This window comes from Cyprinodon variegatus, unplaced genomic scaffold (genome assembly GCF_000732505.1).
Source record: "Cyprinodon variegatus isolate N-32 unplaced genomic scaffold, C_variegatus-1.0 Scaffold974, whole genome shotgun sequence".
Taxonomy (NCBI): Eukaryota; Metazoa; Chordata; class Actinopteri; order Cyprinodontiformes; family Cyprinodontidae; genus Cyprinodon; species Cyprinodon variegatus.
The window spans coordinates 135,937-147,387 of record NW_015151427.1 but is presented as its reverse complement, the minus strand read 5'-3'; the positions used below and the strand labels follow the sequence as shown (position 1 = coordinate 147,387).

The following is an 11,451-nucleotide window of genomic DNA, read 5'->3' as shown; positions in this document are numbered from 1 at the left end:
TTATAAATCTCTCCCAAACTACTGCCTCTCAATCCCCCACATATAAAAGAATACCTGTTTTTACCATCTTCCATTCATTAGCCTTTATCATAATCATATAAGAAATAATGTGTCAACAACATTTTCTTATTGAATCGATTTTTGTCTTATGCAAATTTCATATTCTAAAAAGAAGACATCCTGATTTTTGGGGTTGTAGAAGCTGGGAACTATAATCATTATAATTAAGAGACTGGCATGCTTGAAATCTATTCGCAATCAATCTGCATAATCAAACCTTTTTTGAATTACTGCAGTAAATTAGGCTGTTAGTGATATTCTAATTTCTTTTAACTGTATATAAGCCTGAGGAATATTATTCCAGCAACCACCCTTTTTTTTTATTTGGCAAACTCACTGCATGTAGACCACATCACAAACTATAATGATGACCTAGTGACGAAGTCTGGTGGAATCCTGAAATACATGGCTGCAGAATGGAGCTCTGCACAGCAGGGAGACAAATAGATCTGGAGTTTTATTTATTTATATATTTAGTTTTGTTTTGTACAGCCAAGCAAATTCAAAGATAAGTTTTCACAGGAGCGGTGCACTACTGTATAACCATAGGGGAGGGGGGTCATAATCCAGTGGATAGGACAGATGTAGAGAATAAAACTGAAACGCACTCGGAGAATCCAACCAACTCTAGTCTCCTTTGAACCTGAAATACACACTCATGACTGACCTTTCCTGAAATGGCAGTAAATATCTAAATGCTCGCTGGAGCAGGTTAATCACCCCTCTTTTGTTGACAGCCAACCAATTCTTTTGTGACCTCCGATGTAAAGCATGGATCTCAAGGATGAATGAAATAGAGGGACAGCATGGGAGGGAGCATCTGTTATCAATGGGGTGTGCTACCTGGGGGCATGATTAGGCGTGACACCAGGGCTGGTTGGGTTCTCTGGAAACTCCTGGAATAGACATGGTGAAAAGAAAGATGGGTGAGGGTGACTGAAATGAAAATAAATTAAAAAAACATGTAAATTTAAAGTAAACTTTTGAGGAGAAATGCATTATGTATAGGGTCTCCAAAAATGAATTTATTTTCTTTTTATTTATGAGCAGGGGAAGCAATGATTAGATACTGACATCCAGATGTGTGATGATCAGTTAGGGAATGAGTGTTCAGATTTAAACAAACTGCAAATAAATAACTTTCTGTTCAGGTAATGTAAGGAATGATATGACAATGGAGTTGTAAAAGCAGAGGCAGTGCAAAATGTCTGGACAACCCCTCGGTCCAAATTTTGTTACACAAAAAAATGTGATGGTTAAAGGTTAAAGCTTAAAGGTTAACATCTGACATACAGGCCTTGCAAAAGACCTAAAATTCTTGGCTTTTTTAACATTTTATCAAGTTACAACCACAAAATTTACCACAAATGGTTGGGATTATATTTAAAAAAAATAAAATAAAACAGTAGTTCATAACGAGGCAAAACTCTAAAAAGGGTGCATGTGTTTGTAATTGACCCCTTTTACTATATTCCCAAAATTAAAATCCAGTACAGCCGCTATTGTGAACAAACCTAAATAATACTTAATCATCCGGCCACATAAGGCTAAGTTTTTGCTTATTTAAATGTGATTCTAAAAAATAAATGAATATTCCATAAGGGAAATAAGATTGAACTCTTATAGGGATTTATTCAATAAACTGTTGTGGATGTTAATATGATGGTGAAGGCATTTTGCAGTGAGAATGATTCTCTTTGTTTGGTGGCAGGGAGACATTTCAGAACACATGTAAATGAGGTAACTAGTCTATACAGAGAGTACACCTGTTTTTTCTCCAGCTCCGTCTTCCCACATGCCCAGATGGTCACAGCAGATGAGCTCTCACACTGAGCTTGGTCAAGATGAATGTTTCAATCTTTTGAAAGAAGTTTGTTCTCTTTTTCATTTTACTGTAAACAGATGCCTGTTCAAAAAAATTGATTAATGCTGTTTGTTGTGATCAGCCAGGCTTCTGTAATAGGAAAATGTTTAACCAATTGGCCTAATAAGCTACATTTCACTGCATCATGTTACAACTTAGAACAAATTGGAACCATCAATCTGATTACTGTGATTTAACTCTTTAATTCTGAAAATAAACTAGATCAGTTTGTCTTGTAAATTGTGTTGATATGATACTGTTTAGAATTGGTCCTGTACTAACTGTCTGAGATCAACTAAATTGTTCAAAGATGCTTTGCTTCCAATATGATTGATCTTAAAGGGGCACATTCCAGCTATATGACTTTCCAAATGTATATTCTAATAGCTCACTCTGCCATACAAAGTTGCTGTATTCATTGTTACGTTTGTGTTTTGTTTTTTGTCCAGTTTTTTAGTAGACAAAGTCCTTCTATGTGTGTTCACAATAACAACACCACATAACTGATGATACAACATTGTGCATGCATAATATTGGTAAACAAGTCAAAGCATAGCAATGAAATTCCTAGTGGAGGTGTGAACGTAATTAAGGAAAGTCTGAGATCCTGTGTGAATCTCAGACTAAAAAATAAATAAAAAAAATTTAGGCATGATAAAACATGAATAGCGCTTGGAATACAATACAAATGTTGACGTTCCCTGAAATGTGAGCTAAAGCTAAAGAGGCATTCAGATGCCACTTTGAAGTTAAAGGTTTGAATATCCTTAATAGTCTCTTAGCTGTATTGACTAAAGTGTTTACATGATATTTAATTTGTTTGATGTCTCCATTGAACATGTTTCCTATTCAATTTGATTGACTGCCATAAACATAGCAGGGGAGCAGATTTCTGTCACTGCTTCTAGAATACAGATCAGATCAAATTTAGGTCTCAACAACAATACACATACCAGAGAGCTTTTTTATGTGCATTTATTCCAATGAAAATGTTTATCCTATCTTGTTTTTATTGATTTATTTAAATAGGCCTTAATGTTTTTTTTTTTTTCCCTGTTTGTTCTTGGTAAATTTTCTTTTTCCTGAATGTTATACTAGGAGGCTCTATGGAGGATTCACTAGAGCTTGGAGTTGCCGTCAGAATGGGTTTGTGTAAGATAACAGAGCTGTCACTGTCCCACAAGGCATCGCAGGACGGTTCTATCAAGTAGCTTGCCTAATTCCAGGGTAGTGCCGGCAGACGGCACACATGTCTTTTTATAGCCCCGGTTACACTATGCTCTGAAAACCGATCCGTGCCGAGCTTGGATCAGTTAACAGTGCCAAGCTTGGTTCCTTACAACCAAAAAAATAAAAACTGGCTCGTCCACATTTTTACTAAGAGATCCAATAAATTTAGACTTAAACAACTGCCTTCTTAACTATACTGGCTTATACCAGATGTATACAGTATCTCTGCACTGTTGAGAAATAAAAACATCTATGATAAATCATTTCAGTGCTCAAGGTGCCCAAGCATGGACAAGCTAAAATCATCCTGCAGTGAACAGAAAAAATAGTTGGTTACAACTTATTTTCTGTGCCATCGTTCTGGATTCCCATGTCTTACAAACATTACACTGTTTGCATTTGGAGTATTTGCAGAAAAACAAACACCTGGGAGATACAATTAACTCAAAGTAAACAAACATGCTACATGTAAATACAATTTGATGAAATGTCCTTAATTATAATTACACAAAAGTATGAACAGTTCTGCAGAACATCTTTGCAGAGTGAATTAGATACAATTGAGACATTTTAATGATGGTATGGTCTGCTTTGGTCTCTGCCCATATTAAAGGTATAGAGGACGACTGTTTATTTTTACCACCTATGTCTAGGTGGTGTCCTGAAAACAACGTGGGCTACATTAATAACTGGCAATCCTTTTGGGGAAAGCCTGGTCTGATTCGGAGAGATGGCATCCATGCCACTTTGGATGGTGCAGCTCTTCTTTCTAGGAATCTGCACAAATTTGTTAGTCCTCCAAAACCCTGACAACCCAGGGTGCAGACCAGGAAGCAGAGTCTTAGTGTAAGACAACTCTCTGCAGCTTCTCTGTCCATTACTCCATCCAGACCGTGTCTTGCCCACGACCAAAATCAAATAAATACGAAAAGATTCCCAAAGGATTAAATCACGATAATTTACTTAAAATAAAAATAACTCCAGTTGGGGAAAAATGTAAAAGATTAAATGTAGTTTATTTAACATAAGATTTCTTTCTTTAAAAAGTCTGCTAGGTAATGACTAGATTTGTGAAATCACATTGATTTATTTTGCCTTACAGAAACTTGGTTGCAGCAAGAGGATTATGTGGGCATAAATGAGGCAACTCATTCTAGTTATTTAAATTTTCACATTCTAAGAGATGGGAATCATCTGGGCAAGGAGGAGGAATAGCAACAATCTTTCAGTCTGACTTACTGATTACTCCAAAGGCAGTTAATACTTACAACAATTTTGAACATTTAAGCCGTAGTCTCTCTCATCCAAATTGCAAAGCCAGAAAACGTCTTTTTGCAACTTTGTAAAGTCCACCAGTTCCTTACTCTGAAATGGAGCCTAGGCGGAAGTTTAACTGAATAAACTGATTACTCGCCTTCACCAGCTAATCAGCTTTGAACCACACAACAAAGTCCGATCAGCATCCAGAGTTCATCTTAAAAGGTCTCCAAACATTTCTCTGTGTTTCAGCCATCAACAGTTAGTTAGCTCTCTCTGTGTTCAGCTTGCTGACACTGATTCAGGAGAGATGTATTGCTTCAAGGCTCCAGTGTTTCCTCATTCATCGCTTCAGGTCTCTCCTCTATCAAAACAGCTAATCTCATGCACATGCTTCTCCAGCCCACAGCTTCTCATCAGTGATTAAGTTCAATCCTCTGATCTTTGCTTTTCAATGTCCCCAGCCGGTTCTTACACACTTTCTCTGTTAAGTATGTCATGGTGATTTATTAGCAGATGGTGCGCTGCTTTTAATGGATGAATCAACGTCGTTCCTACATTTCTTTCAGTCTGATTTGATTTCAATAACAATTCATGCTTGTCACCCCCATTCCAATTATAAGGTAAGTCTGAATTTAGAAACCGAAGTTATTGTGGTTATGAAGCAGGTAAGATGTTTTCTATTGTCACTGACACAACTGTGCTGTCTTTAAAAAAAATAATAATAAAAAAGGCTTGCATTTAGGCATTACTTATTACGTAACATATAATCAAGTCTTAACATCACTTTCTTGCATAGACTGGGTGAGCTTTCAAGTGGATTTCCCATCACTCTAAATGATAAGTTAAGCTTGCAGCCTTCTCTTTACAGAGGTATATCTGCTTATCCTCTCCGTCGGCGCAGTCGAGGTACAGATATTATTGATATTGGTATTGATCCCCTAGCAGACATTCAACATTTATCATCTTTAAACTAAATCATGGGTCCTTTTTAAGCCTTGTGGAGTCATTGCGGATTTTCTTTTTTGGGAGTTGATCATGTTTTACTGTTGTTTAATGTCTAAGGCTTGCAAATGTGAATAATGCTCATTTGCCGCCTCGTCGAGGATAGGTTCAAGTTTCATGACCTGTAGGAAGCTAATTATGTGACTGCTGCATTTTTCATCTGGTTGGTGATTATGTGGCCCCTGCATTCATTAATCTATGCTTCTAGTATCACAGATCGTGATTAACATGCAATGCCTTAATGCCAGCATAGTCACAGGCATTATCACAGCACATCGTTTCTATCTGAATCTCTGCACCTTGTTAGATTTGGCCCATGGCGGTGGGTGCCCTCCATGCATCGCAAAGGGCGCTTTATGCCGCCCTTTTCCCATTGCAGCAGACGGTTATGGTACCGTCCATCCATGGTGACGGGTGCTTTATGGCGCCCTTTTTTCCCATCGGAGCAGGCGCTTGTAGAACCCTTCATCCATCGCGGTGGGTGCTTCATGGAACCCTTTTCCCATCGCTGCAGGTGCTTACGGTGCCCTCCATCTGTCGCTGCATGTGCTTGGCGCCCTCTAACCCTTGCTGCGGGTGCCCCATGGCGCCCTCCATCTGTTGTGGTGGACACTTCATAGCGCCCTCTATTATTGCAGCGGTTGCTTCATGATGCCCTCTTTCATTGCCGCGGACACTTCATGGCGCTCTCTATCATTGAGGCTGGCGCATTATTGCGCCTTTTTTCCATCACTGTGGGTGCTAATGGCTCCTCTTCCCATTGCAGCATGTGCATTATGGCCCTTCAGTTCATTGCTCCAGGCTTATCGTGCCCACATTCATCCATGCATTCGCATTACGAAACGGCGCTTCGCCTCGAAACCTTTACCACATGATGGTGTGCTCATCTCAACTGAAACATCACGCTTAACCATCACGGCTTGCATGTCCCGCCCTTCGATCATCGCAGCTTGTGGGTTGAGTCTAGTTCATCACATCCCCATCTCTCATCCTCAGCTCATCGTGGCTTGCGTATCACATCCTCAGCTAATCCCAGCACGCGCAGTGCATTCTCTGCTTGCATCCTCAGCTCATCATTGCATGGAGCTTGTCTGTGGTTGTGGCAGGCACATAGCACTCAGCCACAGCCTATCACTGCAGTTATCACAAATACTGGTGGTGGTTTCAAAACTCACTCACATTCTTCATCAGACCTGAATGATTCTTTCAACTGTGTTTTATAACCCATTCTATCATCACTCATCTCACTCCTGTAATTTATCATCCTAGATGGTTGTTGTACCAGGCTCCCTTCCTCTCATCATCTATCTTCCTTTCTATCATTCATCCCATTTTGGTGTTGAATACTGACAGGGTCATCATAGTGGGGGAATTTAACATCCATGCTGATATTGAAAGGGATAGCTTAACTGCAGCCTTTATGCTATCTTAGACACTGTTGGTATTGTTAAAAATGTGAATAGTCCCACATATTCTCATCTTCATACTTTAAACCTTTTGCTGACATATGGCACTGAATTTGAAGAAATAACAGTATTTCCTCACAAACCTGTCCTCTTTGACCACTTTTTAATAACCTTTAGGATTACTTTAACAGAGTTCTCCTGAAAGAAAGTTTCAATGAAGCAGATCATTATCAGATTGTGCAGTTATAAATTTTAAAGAAGCTGTTTCACTTTCTCTCTCCTCTGTGTCGCTGAGTAGTGCAAGGCAAAAGTTTAGCTCCTTGATTATTTTGTTGATGTGGTTGGTAATTCCCTACATACTGCCTTAGATAATGCAGCCCTTTTAAAAAAGAAAAAACTTTAAAAATAGAAAGCTGGCTCCCTGGTTTAATGCAGAGCTGCGCACTACTTCTCCTCATTAATAGAGGAGAATAAGAATAATCCTAGATATCTTTTTAATACAGTTGCCAAACTCACCCAGAGCCATAGCTTTTTTGAACCGTCCATTCCACCTGCTCTTAGCAGCAATGATTTTATGGGATTCTTTATGAAAAATATTGATTTAATTAAAAGTAAGATCATTAGCACTCCTCTAAGAATGACTGGTTTATCTCTGGAAGGTGAGCCAGCATCTGACGTAGCCATAGAATCTGAACCGGGTTTAGACTGGTTTGATCCAGTTGAACTTTCTGAGTTAGCAAAATTATTGTCTTCATCTAAGCCTTCAACTTGTATGTTAGATCCAGTTTCAACCAGATTATTTAAGGAGGTATTCCCTTTTATTTCCTCCTCCATTTTAGATGTGATTAATCTCTCTCTGTTACAGGGATATGTATCAAAAGCTTTTAAAATTGTGTGTAATTAAACCTTTAGTTAAGAAACCATCTCCTGACCAGATGACTTGGTCAAATATAGACCTAAATCCAATCTTCCTTTCTTATCTAAAATTCTTGTGATCACTTACACCATAATGAACTTTTTGAAGAGTTTCAGTCTGGCTTTAGAGCTCATCATGGCACTGAAGCAGCATTGGTGAAAGTCACTAATGATATTCTAATGGCCTCAGATAATGGACTTGTTTCTGTACTTGTCCTGTTAGATCTCAGTGCTGCATTTGACATAGTTGATCATAATATTCTTTTAGAAAGACTTGAATATTTTGTAGAAAATAAAGAACCAGCACTAGACTGGTTTAAATCGTATCTATCTGACCAATGTCAGTTTGTTCGTGTTAATAATAAATCCTCCTAATGCTCCAGGGCTACCTGTGAAGTACCACAGTGACCAATTCTCTTTATTATATATATGTTCCCAATTGGTAGAATTATTAGACAGCATGGGATTAATTTCCAATGTTATGCTGATGATACTCAGCTGTATCTGTCTATAAATCCAGATGAAGCGAACCCATTACATAGATTACAGGCATGTCTTGAAGACTTAAAACCTGGACGACTCTTACCTTTCTGCTCCTAAATGCAGACAAAACTGAAATTATAGTCTTTCGACCAAAGTCTTTGAAAAAGAAGCTGATTAGTCATTCATTTCATTTGAATTGGATTAAATTGATATCAGATAATAAAGTCAAAAATCTAGTTATTTTTAATCAGGACCCCATATCAAAGAAGTTGATAGAATTTCCTTATTTCATCTGTGGAATATTGCAAAAAATCTGAAATATCCTATCGGGGGGTGATGCTGAGAAACTAGTCCATGCATTTGTTACTTCAAGGCTGGACTATTGTAATACTTTACTATCAGGAAGTCTAAAAACTGTAGTTAAAAGCCTTCAGCTGATCCAAAATGCTGCAGCCAGAATTCTGATGGAGAAAAAAAACAAGAGATCATATCTATCCTTTCCTGGATTCTGTTCAAAGGCTTTCTGTTAAATCAAAAATAAAAATTAAAATCCTCCTCACAATTAAAGGCTTAAATGGCCAGGCTCCATCTTACATCCGATTTATGATTGTTCCTTATCTTCCTAACAGAGCACTTGCTCTCAATCTGCAGGTTTACTAGTGGTTCCTAGAACTTCTAAGTTATCAGGCCCCTCTCCTATGGAACCAACTACCAGTTTTTGTCCGTAAGCCAGACATCCTGTCTACTTTAAGGGGTAGGCTTAAAACTTTCCTTTTTGATAAAGCTTACAGTTAGAGATGCTCAGGATATCCTGAGCTACCTCTATAGTTATGCTGCTATAGGCTTAAGGGCTGGTTATACTCCCGCAGCAGTGTGTCGCAGGTATGACAGACATTTTTGATTTATGCTCAATATTGATGAGTGGTCTTCACAATTATTCCATGCCACAACGCAAGAGGGACAATCACGGACTAGCTGTGGGTCTAGATATGGCCAAGGCGATGAGGAAGTGGGTGCAAGTTTGTCAGACAACGGAGGGACAAGAGGGAGAAAAAGAGCGGGGATCCAGGTGGAAAAAGGGTCCCAGCGTTCTCACGCACCTTGCTCTTCTGGCTGGTCCAACTTCATGAGTCGTTTTCTCGCAATGGCGGTCATACAAACAAAACATGCTGGTAAGGTACCAAACAGGAAATATGCATGAGTAGAGTGGATGTAGATTTGACCAATCAGAGGCCTTCTGTCTGCGGCACTGTCTGCGGTCACCTACAATTTGGGAGAGGTGCAGCAGAGTGTCTGCAGAGGGGGCGGGGGCATATCTGCATTAACTGCGACACACGCATAAGACCTGGTTTCTGAGCGTAAACCAGCCTCAATTGATGTCACCAGATAGAAAGGTAGCTCTTAGATACAAAGCTGCTAAAAATAAACAACAAATTTTCCTCTCTAACATTAATTTACTGTGATGAAAATGTAAACTTTATGTGAATGGCTAGGGGGGGCATTAAGTGGAGCAAGTTTAAATCACATTAAAGTCTTAGTCAGCATATTTAACATGGAACTGATAGGGAGAGCTTTTGCTTGGTCAGCATCTACTGCAAGATTAGAAATGTAACATTAAGGGTTCACTGATTTAGGAAGTGGGCATTTTTTACTGATAAAAACCCTTTGACTAAGGCTTCGGTTTGTTTGATTCAAACATAATTTTCATCGGAACAACGACAAATCTCAGTTGCATAAAAATACTTTTTCTAACTTAATGATTTTTCTTTTTGTTTTATTGTTGCTATGACTACAGAGTTGTTATTTCTGCTAAAGCTCTAAAGGTTATTGAAGATCTTTTTTTATATCAAGACAGATATTCTTCTAACATCTTACAGAAAAGAATATTTTTCCCCTTTTTCAAAAAAAGTTTTTAGGTTTGTCCTTTTCTCTCTACACCGTGCTATTTATGCTCTGCTAAATGTGAGCAGACGGATTTTTGTTCTGAGCTCATTAAGTGATGCATGACCTTCATTTTATTCAGCTGCATCTAAGGAGAGGAAGTAAGGAGAATTACCAGATTGTCGCTCTGACAACGCTGCGGCCGTTTCTTACGCATGAAGTATCCAAGAACCTTATCCTTAAACACCTAAAAGCAAGAACAAAAAACACAAGCATTACACTTAATAGCACTCAGTTTCTGGGAAAAGATGATTTTACTGTTATGCCTCTGAGATTAAAGAAAGATCAATGCAGAGGCTCCCGAAAATGAAGGTGTTCTTCCTAAAATGTCTCATTTAGGTTTTTTTTTTAGCAAAATGGTGGAAATAGGGAGTATTATTCATTCAGGTTGTGTATTTGGGGAACTGTCCAATGCAGCATGAGTCAATCCAGTTCAGCACTAATAATGTATCCATCCATTTAAATATTCACAGCTCTATGGTTAAGAAAAGATAAATTAACAATTATATTTTTTGCTTCATTATTTATATTGTAATGTATTAGAATGCTAATTATTACAAGTCAAACTCAAATGTATACAGTACAGACTGAAGTCTGTTTTTGCTTTAAATATCTACGGTGGTTCAATCTACGTTGATTAAATGTTCCCTAAGATCCTTACTCAAGAAAAAAGATTACAAACCTGTCCTGTTTTCACATATTATGGCAATTGCTTATTTATTTATTTTTTTGCTTGGATCACCCATATGTTCAATATTTACTGTACAACAAACTGACATGCAGGAATCGTTCACACTCCTAACAGTGTTGCAAACTATAAAGACCAAATTTCACAGTGGATCTATTGTATGATGTCACAAGTGGTCAGCACTCAACCTGCTCTCCATGCTGTCATATTTCTTCTTCCCTTTCCCTCAGGCAGACAGTCCCCAGCTGTCTGGGCATCAGTCAACAGAAGTTGCACGTTTTCCATCAGTTCTCACTTTTTTGAGCGCTAAGATTCCTGGACAAATACTGTGATGTCCATAAAAACCAATTGTTTATGATTTGCTTTAAATTAACAGTGGTTCTTTCTGCAGTAACAGATTCATTAAATGACTGATCAGAAACAAAGAAAAAGCTTTTTATGCATCTAGAATGTATTAGAACCCTTTAAAGGATTTTTAGTTTTAACCAATTACAAATAAGCAAAGTTGTATTTATTTTTTTCAAACCATTTTTCTATGAAACCATAATTAAAATCTATTATAATTCAGTTAAACAACTCCTAATAAAATACGAGTACATCCG

The 11,451-nt window shown here is 38.1% G+C and overlaps 1 protein-coding gene across 6 annotated transcripts in view; it reads right to left on the bottom strand.

The window, feature by feature from the left end:
* Window positions 1–11,451, bottom strand: part of LOC107100461 (acid-sensing ion channel 1-like) — a 134,527-nt gene that overhangs the window by 3,967 nt on the left and 119,109 nt on the right. For 4 of the 6 annotated variants that reach the window (XM_015398964.1, XM_015398965.1, XM_015398962.1 and 1 more), the window contains exons 9-10: window positions 10,277–10,348; window positions 904–956 (exon numbers count right to left, since the gene is read on the bottom strand). In XM_015398964.1, the coding sequence (XP_015254450.1) occupies window positions 904–956; window positions 10,277–10,348 (125 nt within the window). The remainder of the gene's footprint in view (window positions 1–903; window positions 957–10,276; window positions 10,349–11,451) is intronic. The other 2 variants (XM_015398963.1, XM_015398960.1) reach the window with 1 other exon arrangement.